The sequence below is a fragment of the Volvox carteri genome (assembly GCF_000143455.1).
Source record: "Volvox carteri f. nagariensis unplaced genomic scaffold VOLCAscaffold_21, whole genome shotgun sequence".
Lineage (NCBI taxonomy): Eukaryota > Viridiplantae > Chlorophyta > Chlorophyceae > Chlamydomonadales > Volvocaceae > Volvox > Volvox carteri.
Window position 1 is genome coordinate 1390478 of NW_003307564.1, and position 19701 is coordinate 1410178.

At 53.0% G+C, this 19701-nt stretch overlaps 2 protein-coding genes across 2 annotated transcripts; both read right to left on the reverse strand.

Moving 5' to 3' along the window:
* Positions 1 to 3978: 3978 nt before the first annotated feature.
* On the reverse strand, positions 3979 to 4627 carry VOLCADRAFT_81322 (uncharacterized protein; the record flags this gene model as incomplete). Its single annotated transcript, XM_002951046.1, has 1 exon — positions 3979 to 4627. A coding segment is annotated over one exon (300 nt), but the record flags the coding sequence as incomplete, so codon positions are not given.
* Positions 4628 to 5262: 635 nt separating this feature from the next.
* On the reverse strand, positions 5263 to 14393 carry VOLCADRAFT_120936 (uncharacterized protein; the record flags this gene model as incomplete). The annotated part of the gene is made up of 15 exons (XM_002951047.1): positions 5263 to 5716; positions 5921 to 6056; positions 6431 to 6502; positions 6815 to 7046; positions 7794 to 7907; positions 8228 to 8379; positions 9293 to 9410; positions 9754 to 9816; positions 10099 to 10338; positions 10671 to 10734; positions 11287 to 11369; positions 11817 to 11926; positions 12271 to 12621; positions 13281 to 13892; positions 14300 to 14393. 15 exons carry the CDS (start codon positions 14391 to 14393, stop codon positions 5263 to 5265), a joined length of 2895 nt encoding a protein of 964 aa, XP_002951093.1.
* Positions 14394 to 19701: the final 5308 nt, after the last annotated feature.

A 19701-nucleotide genomic window follows, 5' to 3' on the forward strand; every position in this document is an offset into this window, starting at 1 on the left:
TGTGTGCTAAGAATAAACTTGGGGCCAAAACACTGGTCGGAAACTACACGCTTGCACGGTCGCGAAGCTAGTTGCGCCCTCGCAGGCCCAATGTATTGGTTATATAAGCAAAGCAGAAAAGAACCTTACGATTAAAGGACTACCCATCAAATAAGCAGCGCCTGGCTTTAATGTCCAGGTCGCGTAGTAGAGTTGCGCAAACTTGCAAATGTGGTCCCCAACTTGGACGGACAATAGATTTTTCAACTATGACTACGAGAATAGTGAGGAAGTTTAAAACATACAATTGATTGGGATTCCTGAGGACGAGCTTTGAAGAGAACGGCTCCGAGATGTGCTTGATCGGTTTCTTTGCGGATATAACGCTTTTTAGACTGTTGCAGAACCTGTCGCATCATCCGCCACACACCTTTTCAACTCTATCACGCTGTCATTGATTCCCTTGGGGTCCAAACTTCTTGATGCAGTCGTCTATAAACATGTTCGTGTAAGTATATACCAAACCAGGTTCACCTACCACGGCCCTGTCACCTGGATAGTCCGAGAAACACCCTCATTTCAAGTCGTCAATTTAAACGAAGCATTATCCATGAAACTGCGCTCACGTTTCACGCTACTATTGGAGAGGGAATAAAGACAGAGCTCATGGCAAACGATGCGGCCTATCTTACATGACCATTTCATTTCTCCGCTAATGCCCCCCTGATCCTCCTTGCTAACTTGATCACTTGGGGGCCCCCTGCGTGCCTTGTTGTTGGTCTCCGCTGTAACGCCTCCCAGCATTTTTTTTGTGAGCCAGGGGGGTATTTCATCACCCGTGGCAGCTACCCTGCGAAACCTGCCTTCCCCGGTATTTCGGGGCACCCTCATCGAGTGAACTTCTCAGTGGATCGCTCAGGTTCCGCACCCACCACCAGCATCCAACGGAATCTGCCGGGTCGACAGCGGCCCAACTCCATTCCTGGTCGGCTCGCAGGTTAACTTTATCCCAGGTCACCACCGTCCATCAGCAATACCTTCCACCATCGGAAGGATTTTCGACCCTGACAGGTCTCGATCCTGGGACCTCCCGGAGGCAATGGTCGCGCGTTCTGTAATACATTTGTCTTTTTCCATGCTCAATTCATCCGGCCAGCCTCGCAGACTTGGGATAGGCATGCTCGCGGGTGTGCGGCTGAGGGAGGTAGCATGAGCCCGCTTAAGGCAGTAGCAATTCATTGGGCGGCGTTGTACGATAGGTACGCCACCGAGAATGTGTGGGCGGTGGACCCGACTAATTCCCCTATCCTCATTTTGCACTTCCTCCAGCTTGTCCAGTTGCTCTGTGCTTGGGAATTTGGGTTGGTCTGTAATTTGTGGTACCTGCTGCACAGGGTGGACTCGGATCAAACAAACTGCCATACGGGGCAAACAGCTAGCTGTCCTTGTGCACGCGTAATTAGTTCACATGCCAAGGAGAAAGACCCCTGCAAATACACGTCTAAGGGATCTACTGCAGGCCTAGCTGCCGCCGCTATGTTTTAAATTGGGCATTCTGAAGTACATGTCAGGAGTGCATGTGTGTGTATGTATGTTGTTACAGGGTGGTTAAGCTTCACCAGCGGCCCCCTTTCCCTTGGAGGCAGTTCCCTGCTCCCCCCTGCGAGAGGGGCACCCTAATCCGTTCACCCCATCCGACTTCAGCAACTCACCACCAGCATCCAACCAAATTTAGCGGATTAACGGCGCCTCAACTTAGTTCCTGGTCAGCTCGCAAGTTGATATTATCACGTCCTACACCGTGTATGTGTATGTAGGTGCCGCTAGCTAGGGGTAGGTACTTAGGCAACCGTCAACCAATCACACCGCCGCGCCGAAACCCACATCCCTGAGACACGTATGGATTGCTATGATAAGTTGTCAGTTGTAAGCGTCGCCATTTATCAAAGGGCAACAACTGCGCAACAACATATTGTATCGTGCCTTTACATTACCACGTAATGGCCGTAATGGTAGCGGTACCCGCCGCCCGCTGCCTGACTCCTCTCCCGGTCGCTGTCCTTCTCACTCCCGGCCACTTTGTTGTCGTCTTCCCCCGTCCCAGAGCCTTCGTGATATCCGCACGGGCGAACTAGGCCATGCTGCTGGTCATCATCTACAAGCGTCTTGCATCCGCACAATCAACCACTGCTGACGTGTAGAACAGACAAGTGCTCACGGTCATTGAAGTGCATGTAAAGGATAAAGGAAAACGCACATTATTTTAGGCCCAGAGACGCAGCAGAGCCCAGTGCAGCAGATCGAGATCAGCAGCACATATGCTCCATCACCAACAAGTGGCGGCATTCAGAATCAAGTAATTGTCATCATGTGACATGTGCTGTGTAGTACCGTACACCCTTACCAGGCTTCTGTGTACATGTGCGTGATGTGTGTGATGTGTGTGCTACTACTACCGAACTCCCTTCCCCTCCATTTCGGTTGTGTAAAGCTAGCTATAAATCCACACTAATAACAAGGAATTGCGAACATACTTACATACCGATAAAGCAACATCAGCAGCAACAGAACCTGAATGCTGTCTGCTCCAAATCACACTTCCCTTCCCTTCCCTTGCCTTGCCGGGGCCCCATGGGCCCCTCGGCGGCGGTACCGCTCTCTACGGCGGCATCGGAGCGCAAAACGTAGTGGTCGTTCCCCGCAGAGCAGCCTCTCCTCTAGGACATGCGGCTGTCTCCGCTGGGCACTTTGTGTATTGGCTGTACACGCAGGCAGACACAGACGTGTACGGCAATAACCTCAAGATGGTAGGGCTAAAAGAACAAAGATGTCATCAAACACGACGGCAGGATGCACACATGAATGACGCATTCTTCGCAAAAAAAATGGCACGCGACTGCCGATGAAAGAGCGTCGATGGTGTGATATCAGCAACGCGTAAACGTTTTACCGACACGCAAGGTCTGGTTCAACCGCTGGCCCAGCAGAGAGAAAACATCGAATCGTGTGCAACACGAGCCATTGCCGAATATGCATCAACGCTGGGAAAATTTCGGCGGGGGTTTCATCCTATGATCATGGATGCCGGCGAGCAATGCAGGTAAAGTAAATCAGCATGTACTGCGCTCTCAGGCGACACGGCTGGCTACCACAATATGCATGGGTGTGTGTCCAAGGACCTATTCAGCCCCAAAGACGTCAAACGCCTTGTTACGCCCGGAATCCTGCTTTCATTCCTAGCTGCCAACCATCTGTCGTATCCTGGGTATCACGGGATCTAGCATCCGCCGATCGGCTCTTTTTTTCCTGCGATAAGACACGCAAATACGACACCTGCTGCCAGCAAAACTGACCCAAAGAGCGGAGGACTACAAGGGGGCATCACCCTGCCGCATATATGCACCCTTGATGTCCGCTACAGGTGGGAACGACCTCCAACACCAACAGAAAAAAACTTCTGCTTAGAAAACAAACAGCATCAACTTCTCAAAGATGAGCTGGTTAACGATGGATGGAATATATGTCACATAATCGCCCCAAAACCGGGAGAATAAAACCTCTCCGCAATCGTCCGCTCGGCACAGCAACGGAACAGGCAGTAAATGGAATTCTGCCGACAGTTACACCACCACAACATGGAAAATATATATATAACCAGCGTGGAGTAATGCGCCGCTGTAATGCCCCGCTGTAATTATTCGCAGAAAACACGCAGCGTCCTGCAAGTGGATGTACTAATGGACCCCGACGAACGCATCCCAAGGCTTGAGATACTCGTACATATATACGAGCGATGCGTCGGTCAAGGACGACAAAATGTTCGTACCTAAGCAAAAACCACTTACACGGTTAACTGCGTAGTGTCCACAGCTGGCAACTCAAAATAGAGGTTCGGATGCATGCGCGCGCGCGCGCCGCACCCGCCCTCTGCTGTCTGTATGAAGGGCGGTCAGCCGGGGCCAGCATCACGCCGCCCCAGGCCTTGGCAGGTATGGATCTCAGTGTGGCATACTTACATACAAACAAACAAACGCACACATTCGCACATAAACACGCACACGCATGGACACCTGTTTCAGGAAAACGCACAACACACGTGCATTTTCCGAAAGAGGGTGCGCAAAAGTCCAGGCTCAGTACATGGCCCTGCTAAGCACTACCCGATTTCGCACCATCGAACCCTTTTTATTATTTGAAACCGTCGTACATAGCGAGGTGATAGATAGGCACATGGGCAACCTTATTACTTGTAGATCGTTCAATTCAGCAAAAGTATCCATAAAAGCATCACAAAGACAGAAACGGAGCGTTTGGACAAAGCAAAGATCAGCCACTGCCTGTCCGCGCTACTCCACCGCTCGTTCTTCCCTCGCTATACAATTCCATATACGTACATCATCGACACCATGCAGATGGATCCATATACGTACATCATCGACACCATGCAGATGGATCCATATACGTACATCATCGACACCATGCAGATGGATCCATATACGTACATCATCGACACCATGCAGATGGATCCATATACGTACATCATCGACACCATGCAGCACACATGCACACACTTCTCTCCCGTCTGTGCTACGAGAAGATCTGGTATGTATGCCTGTATGTATACACGCCCATCTGACGACTGCCTCATCTCCAACTGTTCTTCCGTTCCATTCTGCTTTAATCAAAACATGCATTCATAAATCAGCATTCATTCATCAATTCCCATCCTCATTAAAGTCGTCGACAGCCACATATGTTCCATCAGAGCCATCATTAGCACAAAAGATATTATTATAATCACAACATTACAATATCACCGCTAGAGCCACCCATCTCCCATCTCGCCAGCAGCACCAAGTAACCGGTCCGATTCGCCTCAACTTGGGATCATGCAGCCATTAAAAACTTCTTTTTGTCCGCCCTCCTTCCCGCCCTCCCTCCCACCCTCCTTCCCGCCCTATCCCCTTCCCTTTCCAGCATGAAAAGGCAGGGGCAGGGAGGGGAGCTCGCTCCTGGGGTGAAGAGACTTAGGGACGAATGGGCTCGTACATTCCAGACAAGTACCGAAGGCCGTGAACCGCACAAGGAACACACGCCTTACAACATGTACCGCCTCGCTTGTGAAATCTGCTACCACTACAGCTGCTGCTGCTACTACTGCTGCTGCTACAGCTACTGCTAATGGTTTCCTCTGCGTTCAACTCTGAAGTGGCTGAGGATTCTGGCCTTTATCCCATCATGTGCTAATCTAACACTGCCCTGATAAGCTTCGTAACACTATATCTACCCCTGGTCTTGTTGCTGTGATAGCTGTGGCAGTGGTTCCTGCTCCTGCTGCGGTTGCAACGTCGATGGCGATGCCCTCAATGACGACAGCAGCAACTGCTCTGTCTCCAATGCCACCGCAGGAACAGCTGCGGCCAGTGGGGTATCATTGAACTTCGTAATCCGCGCGTGTGGCTCCTGCGGCGGCTGTGGCGGCGGCGGCGCCGCCGCCAGTTGCTGCTGAAGCTGCCGAACGATGGGAGAGGGCGGCGGGCGCTCCCTGGCGACCGGCGCCGCCGCCGTCGCTGCTGCAGCTGCAGTCGTAGGAGCAACATTAACAGCAGTTGACTGCAATGCTTTGCGGCTCTCCTTAAGCTGTGCATCCCCAAGAAGCGCCTCGATTTCGCTGACCAGCTGAACGGCAGTCGGTCGACGCGACGCGTGACTCGACCAGCACCTTGAGGCCAAGTGGCTGTGTGTGCATCAAAACACGCACGTGAAAAAGGCCGATGCATGCGAGCGTACGACACATGTACAGCACCAGCACCAGCACATGCGGGTTAGCGTGAGCTAAACAAGGAGTACAGCTCAAGAGCTAAGGACACGTACATAGGTACGCAGATACAGACACACATGCACAAACCATTGTACGACAATGTTTCGGTACTGCACTTACCAATACTCTGGAGGGGCTAGTGGGTGGAAGTCGGGTCGCAGATGCTGGCGAAGGACCAGACGGGCCAGCGCCTGGGCGTCGATACCCGTGTACGGCGCCCGACACATCAGCAGCTCGTACATGAGAATACCGAAAGCTGCACACGCAGGCAATGCATCAGCCAGATGGGTTGCGGGGCAGGGCAAGGTTGGGAAGTTAAGGTGGAGAGGTAGAACGGGAAATAAAAACAGAAAGAGAGAAAAGAGAGGGAATGCCCAACCTCTGCAAATGGGCCACCGACGGGAAAAAAACCCCAAGTCGTACCCCAAGAACCACAAACGAGCTGCTGATTATGTTGGTCTTATACTTGAGCGAGTCAGAACTGCTACCTGGTAATAAGCATTGGTGGCGAGAGGATCAATAGCGATGAGGTCTCAGTGGAGTTTGATTTCCTGCAGTTCCGCAGCTCGCTCACTATGCACCCCCACCCCCACCCCCACCCCCACCCCCACCCCCGCCCTCAGCCCTCACCGTATATGTCAATACTTGCTCCCAAGATGTGTCCTCGAATGAAGGACTCAGGCGCCATGTACGCAATCGTACCTGCATCGCCAACGTTGCAACCGTCGGTGCAGCAAATTCCATTTTTATTATATTTCTTATATCTGATATAAAATACCCTAAAACCCTAAAAGATATCTCTCCCCTCAGCAGGAAGGAAAGACCGCCTGAAGGAAAGCCCAGCCCCGAAACCCATAACCCTCAAATACACCCAACACATAGCTCCAAGCGCAAAAGACACCAAACCCCTGCATCCGCCCTGTACCCCCTAGCCCCTAACCCCGCTGGCTCCAACCAGTTTCATCTCCTAGCAGTGCCCCAGCAGCACCTATGCTCGCCTCCTCCGAAACTCACCCAGTGGCTGAGCTACTCGGAACCCGACCACAGTCGCTGGCGGCTGTGAAACCCCCGGTTGGTGTTGATGCTCATGTTGATTCTGGTTTTGTCCGGATGGCGAAGACGTCTGCTGCGGCTGGTGGTGTCCTAGTGCCGCCGGGGCTCGTCGGGTGTGCGGGAAGGGCCGCTGCAGGTCTTCTGGCGTGACGGGAAGCTCCGTCATCAGCCGTACACAGCCGAAGTCGCTGAGCTGCATGTGCACAACCCAGGCATACAAACATAGGTGCAGTACTGTAACGGTGGTACGGCATATATATATATACTTGGCAGGTGGCTGGCGGAAGTTAAGGCCTGACTTCTGCTCCCGGAGGTTCCGGGTTCAAATCCGCCTGCCGAGGTGTTGAATTGGGAGGTGGCCCCCCAACTTGTGGACGGTGTAGGACGTGATCATATCAACTTGCGAGCTGACCAGGAATCAAGTTGTGGCACCGTTGATCCGCTAGATTTGGTTGGATGCTGGTGGTGAGTTGCTAAACCCAACGAATACATTCTGAAGTCGGGTGGGGTGAATGGATTAGGGTGCCCCTCTCACAGGGGAGACCAGGGAACCGCCCCCAAGGGAAAGGGGGCCGCTGGTGAAGCTATACCACCCTGTAACAACATCATACTCTAGAGCTCCAATACATGTAGCGGAGTTTTTTAATTTGTTTTGCAAAAGCAAGGTTTCCTAGTTACAGACGTATAATTTCGTACCACACACGAGTACCATTTCTCCGTGGGTTTAAGGCGTACAGATATTGCCCTTGGGCCTTCGGCTCGCATGGGTAGTTTTACAGGTATGGGGTCACGCACCCCCCAACAACCATGTAACACACACACACACATACACACACACATGAGTACCAAGGAAGACATCCAATTCCCTACGGTAAAATTCCCTCCGCTGCAACAGCCGCTCCTTTCCCGAACCCCCTCCCCGCCATCTACCGCTACCCACCTTGCATGTCCAGCCCCGCGGGTCCCTCGGCGAGCTCTTGAGCAACACATTCCCCGGCTTCAAGTCGCAATGGACCAGCCGCCTGGAATGCAGGTAGCGCAAGGCCAGAGCCACCTATAGGCAGCAGCGTGGGAGCAGTGAGAAAGAAGAGGGGAAAAGTATTGGGTTAGTTCGTCATGGAGATAAATTGGGGATTAGAAAATTGGGCAGAGGACAGCAGATAAATCCCAAAATGTATGATGAGAGCAGATGATAATGTAACACCGGCACTGCCCAGCCGCTGCAAGATACGCATAGATTTGTGTGTACGGTACGCAGCAGGCATGTCAAGCGTGACAAAGCTGGCTATCCAACGAATTACATTAATGATTTTCATCATTTTACCCTTGCTCCAGCAGCTCATGAGTTATGCTATGTCACAAATATACTCTCACCTCCAGAAGGCTAGTGTAAAGCGGTACAAGTGATGGCCGTACGGCACCGGAGAGTACGGAGCTCCCTCGCGGCCTGAAGGCGCCTGCTTGTGCGGCGTCCAGCAGGGTTCCCGCGTCGCAGTACTCCAGGCACACGACGGTGTTGAGAGGGCCTGAGGAAAGAAGGGAGGAGGGGCGGGAAAGAGGGCCGGCAAATGGAATGAGCCCAGAAGCCAGTGTCGTGAAAAAGATCGCGCAAGAAAACAACGTGCAAAAATGCAAAAATCAATACGAAGTAAATATCAAAGAAGAGATATCAAACTAATAAATATAGCGTGGAGGGACGTGCAAATGTGCAAGGAAATATGTAGAAGTTTTAAAAGGAAATGCACTCAAGGCTTGCCCCAGCTACGGCCGGCCCCCCGGAAGGCGCCTTCCAGGCAGCTAAGGTTGGGAGGAAGAAGGAAGGGGGCAAGCTGGGACAGCATGTGCGCGAGATGTAGCTTTGGTTTCTACGAGCGCGTCGCAGTCTGTTGTGAACAATGTTTTGGCCAGTTTCATGGTTGGGCAGTTATACAAGCACTGGACAAAACACATTAGCGCCTTGTCCACTCGATGTGTATGATGTGTGGGACAGGGAGCCATATCTTCACCCGTGGCCGCTACCCGGCGAAACCCCGCCTTCCCCGGTATTTCGGGGCACCCTCATCCAGTCAACCTATTCAACTTCCCAGTGGATCGCTCAGCTTCCGCACCAACATCCACCGACATCCAACGGAATCTACCGGATCGACGGCGACTCAACTCCATTCCTGGTCAGCTCGCAAATCAACTTCATCCCGGGTCACCACCGTCCATCGACTAGGGGCACTTTACCTCCCACCATCGGAAGGATTATCGACCCTGACAGGTCTCGATCCCGGATCTTCCCGGGGCATTGGTGCGTGCTTTACCAGTAGTGCCTAACATAAATATGTGTGCTGAACACACGCCGGAGACATGAACATCAAAAAGGTCATGAAAGAAATTGAATAACTGATACGGCTGCACAACCCTTCCAGTTCCCACCAGGGTTCGAGCCCCTACCGGGTGACTCCCAAGATGATAAAATGGGATCGTCTTTAGCCACCAGCCGCAGCCTGGGACTGGGCTCCGAGCGGTAAGTGCAGCGAACCATAATAACGTCGGAGAATGAAGCAAGCACCTGCGGATATAGGAGAGATCGTGGCAGTGGGGGAGATGAGACAATAGAAGGTCTTAATTCACACGATAATGATGCGTCAGCAATATTCCTTGATGATGTGCTACATGATGCGTTACCATTATCCTTTATAAACTCAGCCGCGTTCCATATAAACATGGAATGCGAAGGGAGTGCGGTTATAGAAAGGATAGGAAGTGCAAGATAATAACAGCAACAACGTTTAGCATACTCAACCTATTTTTTTGTAGCTTATTCTATCTGTTACACATACGCCCAAGGCAACCGGACCCTCCAAAAACGCCGTGTTGCCATACGGTACGACAGGCGTTGCTGTACGGCACACCTGTACGATATTCGGATGCGACAACGCACCCGTCACCACCAGCTCCAGAGCGCCGCGCTTGGCCTGTACGTGGTTTCGAGACGACACAGTACGGCATTAGGTGTCAGCACTAGGATTACGACGTCTGTACGGCAAGCGTCTGTACGACATACGACCTTATCAAAAGAGGAACCAACCCCGTCATTCGACAAAACTCCCAACAGCGTTAACACCTTCCGATATTAGAAGCAGGAAACCCTCATCTCATCGTGCTTTCTCCCGCGTGCAACACAACACTCAGTGCGCGCAGCACAACACATACGCACTGAGTCTGGAGCGCACTGTAACAACCACGCACATACGCACTTTCCGTATCCTTGACAGGTCGCCCTGACCGCCTCCTTCGGGCACATCTTCGACCGCAGCTCCGCCGCCAGCTCCGCCGCCAGCAGCGCCACCAGCAGCGCCGCCAGCGCCGTCCCTCGTCGCCTCAGCAGCTGCCCACAGGTCACCTCCATCATGCGCCAGCGGCTCCCCTTTCCCCCGGTGCACAATTACCTTGACTGCTGTTTCAAGGCCGTGTAGGGTGCCGTAGAATACGACTCCCTGCTCGGCAATGTCAGTGAATGCGCAAGCGTTGGTGTAGCACGGCAACTATTATATTAGGAATTATTGCATGCCGCAAGCGTTTAAAAGCGTAGAGCTGCAGCGTAAATGCGCATTCTCGCATGTAACTCTGTGTGTGCCTCATCAGCGTCGAACAGCGAAACTCCAACTTAGTTTTTACGTGTCCTCGCAAGGTGTAACACGCACACACATATCTAGCTATATACATTGACCTTGCCTCGCTATTTACACGTATCCATATACGCAAACACAAACACAAACGCGCACGCCTGTGTGCGCTGCTGTGCCGTTTACATGCGGCACACACATACCTGGCCGCCCCGGCCTATGACGTCGTACAATCGCAGGGCGGCAAGCTCCTGTGATAACGCCGCCCTGTGTGGTGCAGAAGAGGGAAAAGCTACGATGGTGTACGTACGAGAAGACCAACACCAACATGAAATAAATGCAATAATCAAAATGCACTGCGGACACCGAGCGGTGCACTGGCCGCCTCCTTCACTCCAAAGCATCACCCGGCACGTCGCTCTAAGGCGCTTCGTGCTCCCAGCGGATGAGGGAGGACGATGATGGTCCACCACGTATCCGCACTAAAAATGATTTACTGTCCTTGAGGGCCCCCCCCCGGGCTTTTACAGACAACCCCCCGCAAGTCCTTAAGCGGAATTTGTAACTTGTAACTTGTATTAAATTACATGAAACCCTAAGACTAAGAGTCGGGTAAGAGGTAAAACGGAAAGCACAGGGAGCGTATGCAACAGCCACTCTTTCTGTCTGCTTGTTGTAGCCACGTTTGACACATATATATATGTCGTATATATATGATATATATACGACATATATATAATATTTGATGTCATCATCCGCCGTGTGGTGTGACGTAGCCTCATTAGGAAACGTATGCGGTACTACGCTACGCAAGCACACCTTGCTTCGTCACCACCGCCTTCCGGGGCTACGGCACTTGTGAGGGCCGCTGTGATGCCGCTTCGCATGGAGGACACCATCACCTGGACATGCAGGGCATTTCAGGGAGGAGGGGGAAAAAGGGAGAGGAAGGGGGGAAGGGAGGACGGGGAGAGGGGGCGTAACCCGAACGCGCACGTGGATGAGTCTCGCTGGAAATGGGCACAGGGTTCGGAGGGTGCAGGAAGAGGACACAAGAGGCCATCAGATTTGGCGATACCCACCCGCCTGGGGGCACCGACAGGACGCGAACAGATGATGTATATAAACGGGGTTACTAGGGGTAAAAAAAGAGGGAAGAGGTGAGGGGAGGATGCATTGAAGGTGGCGATCAGGGAGGACGGAGAGTCCACGGCAGCGGTGCACCGCACAGAGGAGACTTGATGGAAAAAATACCGCTGGTAAATGCCGTGCCACATCGTACACTGGACATGTCGTACACCTTAGGGTTATTACAAAGTAAAAAATCAAAAACTGCAAAATACACATACCTCCAGCGCGGAGGGCCCTGACGCGGCCAGCTCCAACATCACCTCTGGAGAGCTTGCCAGAAGCCAGTGTAAGGAGCTGGTATTGCCCTCGATGTCCGGCTGTCCCGTACCTGTGCGGCATATAGATACGGACGTACGACAAACCCAAACAGAGTGATGGAGTTGTAGAGTTGAAAATACAATTTAAGCACGCTGATGTAAATACAAGCACACGGTCTTGCAACCATGAACAGTATATCCAGACGATTATTAAAGGTTAAATGTTGCATACTTCCCAACAGGCTCCTGCGTACACATACATCATTTTCTTTGTAGTTTTGCTCAAAATGCTCAACGTTTTGGACACGGCAACGGACCGCTGACAAACTCTTTCAGCAGGTCAGGGCCCATTTCCCCTCGCGGTTGACCTTTTCCCCATCCCCACCCCCCTCCTTCCTTCACCCCCCTCGCCCACCTGTAGCATCAGACAGCAGCCCGCCAGCTGTTGTCGCCGTACTGTTACCCCCAGAAGCATCCCCTGGGAGATCTGTCTTGTGCCGTTCTAGAACACTCCGGCTAACTGACCCGTGGGTCGCTCTCGCCGCCGCCAACATGTGCAGATGAGATGACAGCATCCGCGTAAAGCCTGCAGAGCGGAATCCCCCTGTCCGTTCTCCCTCTCCACTGCTGACGCCGCCACCCACCGGCCCGCCGCCCGCCTTGCCGCCCCTGACGCCAACGTACGGCGACGGCATCCCGTCGTTACAAGAGAAGGGGGCGGCAGCTGAGGAGAAGACTGCTGGGTGCGGTGGCCGACCCATGAGACCTGTGAGGCTTGTGCGAATGGCGAATGAGTCACACCGTTTAACATGTCGGGAGTATTCGGAAATAATGAGGAATGGTCGGGATTGATTGGGAATTTTCAGGAATATTTCGAGTTTGGATCATTTTGGGTTTCCTGGGGAATACTCAGAACTCTTCACGATTATGCCGGAATGTTCGGAAATACAGGTATTCAGGTATGATAATTAATTTTACGGAACACTTAACAGAATACTCCGGATTTATATTCCGGAAAAATTTTCTTTGTGGATAAGAAACCCTAGGCGGTCCGTTTGGGGAAACTCTGGTAGGCACAAAAAGACATAAGGCTTTCCTGGGGACCAGGGGTTGCCTTTTCTAGGGTAACAGCACTTTGAAACTGTCTGCAAAACGTAAGAGATTGGAGAATATGTCGCCACGCGGGGGAACCTTTCATTGATGTCAGGGCCGGTGAGGAGCTGTGGAGAGCATGGGGGAGATGAGGATAAGGATGAGGGGTGCCGCCCACCTCATCCCCATTCCCATCTCACTCCAACTTCCACTTCCTCTGCATCGACCCGTGCGGGAGTCAGACTTTAGTTGGCAGTTTGGCTTTAGGAGTTTGGGCCCAACATCCTGTACCCCATAGCATATGGGCCATATGCCCCCACCCCGCCACCTCACCTTTTCGGTTGAGGAGGACAGCTGCGGCCGCCGCCAACCCCTTCTGCGCCCCTCTTAGCGCCTTATTGCCGCCACCACCGCCGCCAATAGTGCCACCAGCATCCCCACCCCCACCCCCAACACCGCCGCCACCTCCACTGCCAGCTCCTGAAGCCGCCGCAGCCGCTGCCGCCGCAGCCGCAGCAGCAGCCGCTCTAGGAGAGGGGGGCGCGGGAAGCCAGGCCGACGGTGGCAGAGGCACCACCGCTGGCCCTGGCGACGGCGGCGACATTTGCAGAGCCTGATGAGATGCCGGCGCAACACTAGCAGCGGCAAAAGCAGCCGCCAGCGCCATGGATATGCTGCCACCGCTGCCGGTTGCGGCTGAGGCGGCGACAGCGAGGGGGGTGCTGGGGCTTATCCCCATCATCTGCTCCTGCATGGTGTATAGCTCCCAGCCACAACGACCGCCGCTGAGTAGCGACAAGGCGCCGTCGCGACTCGTAACCAGCGCCATCTGGATGTAGGCGATCGAGATTAACATGAAAATGAAAAATGAAAATGAAAATGAAAAATGAAAATGAAAAATGAAGGACAGCGGGGCATCATGTGGCGCAAAAGCCAATGGGACAGCTGCATCAACACCAACCGGCACCAACCGGGCGGATGGAAAAAGCAACGACCCGTCAACTAACGCGCGTTCTCAGCTACTCGTCATCAACTGCCTGGATTACGGAGTTAAGGGGAAGAGATGGAGACCAACACGAGGTGTCGTTGTTTGTTTGTTTGTTTGTTTGTATGTATGTATGTATGTATGTATGTATGTATGTATGTATGTATGTATGTATGTATGTATGTATGTATGTATGTATGTATGTATGTATGTATGTATGTATGTATGTATGTATGTATGTATGTATGTATGTATGTATGTATGTATGTATGTATGTATGTATGTATGTATGTATGTATGTATGTATGTATGTATGTATGTATGTATGTATGTATGTATGTATGTACCGCACATGTCGGCTCCCCACCGGGTGCACAACTCACTCCCAAGAGCTGTTTGAGCTCCTGAGCAATCGCCGACAGCATCCCCGTGGGCAGAACTTGAGGGCAAACGACGTACATTCCAAATTGCCGCTGTGAATGCAACATCCCCAACTGCCTTGACTGTGCTGACCGGGCCGATAGGCCGCCTACCGCCGCCAAATTGGCCGCCGCTTGAAGCGGATTAGCCAGCATGCGCCCCGCCTCCGCCGGTGCGCTTGCGCTGGGAGCGGCGGCCGCGCCTCCGCCGCTGCCAGGCGCCAGCAGCGCTGACACGGTGTTGTGGCTGCTGGGTGGGAATGTAGCAGCAGCAGCGCCGGCGGCGGCGGCCGCCGCAGGTGGCGCCTCCACCGCCAGCACGAGTGAGCCTGTCGTACCGCCATAAACCAAGTTGGAGCATAGCAGGAGGTCGCGGCAGGGTGCACCCTCTTCGAGCAGATGTGTGGCGAGATTGGTAACCACGGCTGTATGAATGGGAGGCGGCATAGGCGGCCGCGGCGGCGGAGGAGGAGGAGGCGGAGTGTACGATGCCGCGGCGGCGGTGACTACGGTGGCGGCAGTGGCGACGGCGGCGCCTTTGCTGTCGATGTCAGTTGAGGCGGGTGCGGTTGCCACGGCAGGATGGATAGCTCCTGGCGCCATGGCGCCCTACGAGGACAATGTAGAAGAAGTTAGAAGAAGCACAGCGTCTTGAAGCAGTGCAACATCCGGTATGCGGTGCGGACTCGTGCGGCTAGTGTACGACCAGCATGTTGTATGGCGCCTCCTATGGAACGGAAACGAAGCTGTACACGGATAAAGGATAATGATATTTTTTAGATCTCTATTGTTGCGTTGTTTTATCCATTTTGGACAGCCCTGGACTGGCTCTTGGGCCGCGCTCGGCTCGTAAATATGGGGACATTACGCCTTCGGTGAGTCACGCGCAACTCCAGGAGGTGTAAAACACACACACGCACACGCACATGCACACGCACACACACACAAGAAAAAACAGACACATACACACACAAAAACAGACATACACACTTACATATAAAATTACGAAGGCGATCATCATTACCAAAAAACGTCAACGCAACCATTTTTTCCAGTCCATTTGCTGCGCACCTGTGCCACGTAAGGACTGGTTGGCAGTGGTACGGCAGTGGTGGCGGCGGCGGCGACACCACCACCGTTGGCACATGTTAGAGTATGGGTGCCACCGGCGGTGGCGGCACCACCTGCAGCACCCGTGATGTGGGATGCAGCGGCGGCGGCAACGGCCGTGCCAGCAGCGGCGGTGGTGCCTTGTGGAATGCCGCTGCCGCCACTTGCGTGGAGTGAAGCCTGTTTGGCGGCATCCCTGCAGACCCGTCAGGCGGGGTAGTGGACCGGGACTGGAGGGGTGTGTGTGTGTGTGTGTGTGTGTGGCAGGGGGTCAGTTCCAGTCCTCTCACTTAAATGACATGGTATGGTATGTCCCAAGAAGAAGTTGACGACTCTTCACGGCGGGGGCTTTCCGAATGCAGAGGAGGGAAAGTCATTCATTTTTTCCATGCACGAGTTGCCTATGTTGCAGTTTTGCAAATCCTGAAACTCTTAAAACCGACACCCACCTGAGCGCCTCTGCCAGCAGTGTGTGGTGCAGCGAAATGCGCACCGCCCGCACTCTTGACGAGGCTGATGCGGGAGATGGGGAGGGGGAGGCCAAGCCTTCCCCTCCCACCTGCCCCAGACTTCCGCCGTCCTCTGCTCCGCCCTTGAGGATGCCCATCAGGCTGGTGGATGAGGCCTCGGCTCGGCCGCTCCAACCCTCTAGGAGGCCTCCTGCTTCCCCGGCGGGAGTTGTCTCTTGCTGTTGTTGTTGTTGTTGTTGTTGTTGTTGTTGTTGTTGTTGTTGTTGTTGTTGTTGTTGTTGTTGTTGTTGTTGTTGTTGTTGTTGTTGTTGTTGTTGTTGTTGTTGTTGTTGTTGTTGTTGTTGTTGTTGTTGCTGTTGTGCAACTGTCTGGGATGGCGATGTGTGCCTCAGGGAGAAGAGGACCGCTGTGCCGCCGGAGTTGAGGCCGTGAGTGAGGAGCAGGATTGGCCGCAGCGGCACTGCGAACCTGAGGCGCATGAAAAAGCATCCCTTTGATTTTCTCTGTACTGTACTTTCACATGCACATAACTGGTGGATATACTATGATGTAAAAACTTCATAGTGGTGAAAGATGAAAAAAGAAAACCAAAACTGCATCCATACATGTTTAAGTTTCAGAGCAGATCATACGTAAAACCGAAGCAAAACAGGATTAAATAAAGCAGTCAACCTTATAACAGGTTATCATAAGAGTAGTCAGCTTCTTCAAAGAACCCCGAAAACGGCTCTCGGCCCCGATGCAGCAGCCAGCAGTCACCCAGCAGTATTCACGGGTGAAGATATGCCCCCCTGTCCCACACATCATACTGCCGATTGTATTCGGTCTCTTCGCTTCGAACCCCCTCTAATGATAAATCCGCAACGTAATCATATTCACGGAGGATTGAGCATTGCTTATGTTTGTTAAGCAATTTCTACTATATTTTCTGAAAGATCTTTCCTTAGCTTTCAGGGAAGGACAAACGGCGGTGTAAACACCATCATCATGCCCGGTTTACTACAGCTCCGTTCCTCCATTGCATATCGGGTTTTTCCTTTGCAATCTTGACCTAAACTCTTTGTGGATTACTCCCTATTTTAACCCCAATTTTCCCTGCGTTCGTTTTCACAGGAAGAAAAATTATAGATGCGGTTGTGACAGGTGCTGCTGCTAGCATATTCCCCGTTCTGTCGACGTAATCCCGACACGCACTCACTCACTCGGACAACAACCCACGCACCTCAAACCTCTCCTCACGCCATGTACGACCACGTCTCCGAAACCCATGATTCAACCATGCCACTCAACCACCTAACCAACCTCCTAACTGCCGTTATCACATAACTGACATTACCAATAACCCAGGCATCCCAACCATTCACTTTTACTCCACACCGCTCACTTGGTGTACAACAGCTCCGCCACGGCGTCCAGCAGACCGCTGACGAAGTTGTGCAAGCTGCATGCACCCGGTAAGTTTGAAAACCTATGCGCCAGCTGCGACAGCGTGTGGCGGTGTTGCGAGTCGCACATTACTCCAAAAGCAATGAACTGGGCAAGCCGTTGCAGCTGCGACAGCTCATCGGGACTCAGTTCAAAAGCGCCACCACCATAATTGCCGCCACCAGCAGCGGTGCTGGTGGGCCCTGTCAAAGGAACTCCGACCGCTGAAGGGAGTAGCTTAGATTGCAGCATCGGGCTGGAGGAGGACGACGACGACGCCGCCACTGGAGCTGCCGCCACCGTTGCCGTAACGTTCCCGCCCGGCCGTTGCACCCATCCCAGCAGCAACGCAGCTGCCAGACGGCCCTCCATGCGAACTGGGAGCGCCAAGAGGTCCCCGGGTATTAACCGCAAGGGCTCCATCGCCGTACAGCATATTATAGAAGTGGCGCCCGGTGGGGATGTACGGTACGTCGTTGGAGTTGATGATTGCAGCATCGGCGTTGCTGCTGCTACTGCTGCTGCTGGCCTGTGACTCTGTGGCTCCGAGTCGTGCAACAGGAGTCCGCTGCTTAAGGCGCGAGGCATGGCGGTGGCAGCGGAGGCAGCAGCGGCAACGGCGGCGGTGGGGGCTGCGGCGGAAGTTGAGAGCGTCCTGGTTCGCCCGCCCGCACCGTCAGCGTGCGAGGAAACCCGGCTTACCGACGGCGGAATCGGTGGCGGCGGAGGCGGAATCGGTGGCAGCGGTGGCACTCCGAGAATGGTAGCCGAGTTGTAACCCTTGAGAACCGCTACAGAGTCAGGCTGCGGTCCAAAGGGGTTTATTAGGGTTTCGCTGAGTGGCATGTATATCAGAGGATATACGTCGGTGCGCATGGGAAGGAGATGGCAGTCGTATGCGCACAGGTGCATGTGCAATTCACGCATTTACATGTGCACGCGCATGTTATAGAGGATGTGCGCACACGTGCACCACCCCGTTCAGGGGGGCCCCGGGTGTTTGGCGGCACGTGGATATCACACGTGCATGCATTTTACGTCCACACGGAAGCAGGACGTATGTGTGTATGTATGTGTGTGTATGTGTGCGTGTGTGTCTCTGATGTGAGGACTGAGCTGCGAAAGGAAAGCAGTTGGCGTACAACTTGAAGCCGTTTTGGCACAAGTGCCCGTGTGCGCAGGATGTTCCTGCGCACGTGCTTGCGGGTGGGAACGCCTACGTCAAAATTGCGGAGTCTAAGCGGTGCAGGAATGCGAGTTTGGGATACAGTAGGTGTGGGCGAGCAGGAATACAGTTCAGGACGCGTCATGTTGTTATGTAAGGCGTTCATAAGACAAAGCCTTGCAGATTAATGTTCATGCATCAGCCGCTTGTGAGTTATGTTCTGGCAGCGTTGCGAAGAAAGAAAAGGAAAAGTTAAGGGCGGTTAGCGCATTCCCCCGCAATTCAGGGTGTGTGCCTGGCGGATGTCAGTCACAGCGAAGTATAGGCTGACCTAAGGCAACGTACTTTTCCTGCAAGGTGATGATACAAAGCACTATGGCCCCATCCTGCTGCAGCTGGTGCCACATCCGGCTCAGCCTCTTGGTGCGATGGCAGGAAGACCCATGTGGCGCCGTCTGTCGAAAAGCAGGCGAGCCTACGGTTCACGTAATGAGGAGCTTTCATTTTCATGTTAAATTCACATCCAGTTTATATTTGCAAGTGAGCAAATCTGCTTGGAGGCTGACGAACGCACTACTTTCTCGCACCTGACATCATAAGCTGCTAGCCCGTCGCGACACATTCCAAGCAGCATGCTTATGCGACAATACAATGAATGGTTTCCTGAAACACTGCTGAGCGCCGAAAAAACGCTGTTTATCGTCTGCAAGTCGACCACCGATTAGTTACGGGTTGTGCATCCCCCACAAAAGATAACTTTGTTGCATATTACACACCTGCTCAAAGGAAGAAATATGTTGCTTTTTGCCGTTGTCCTCGGACTGCCCACGAGCCTCATTCGCGCTTGCACACTGCCCAGGCCGTGTAGTTGTCAGCGGTCCATATGGAATATTCCTTGTCGACGACTGGTTTATTTCTGATGCTGCTCCTGGCACCGACGGCACTCGGAGGCAACGCAGCAGACAGCTCATTTTGTTGCCTTGGTAAGCCTACATACTCACCCGATTATTACGCACAGAATAAAACAGCTAAAGCAATCCAGGCGGAGTAAGACGCCGTTTGCGTGCAAATATTCCAGCCACGGTGCCTGTACCACCTCGTACTGCATTTCACAGTACGCCGACGTACGCACTACTGACCGTTAGGCACTTCTAAGTTTATATATCGCTTAATATTCATT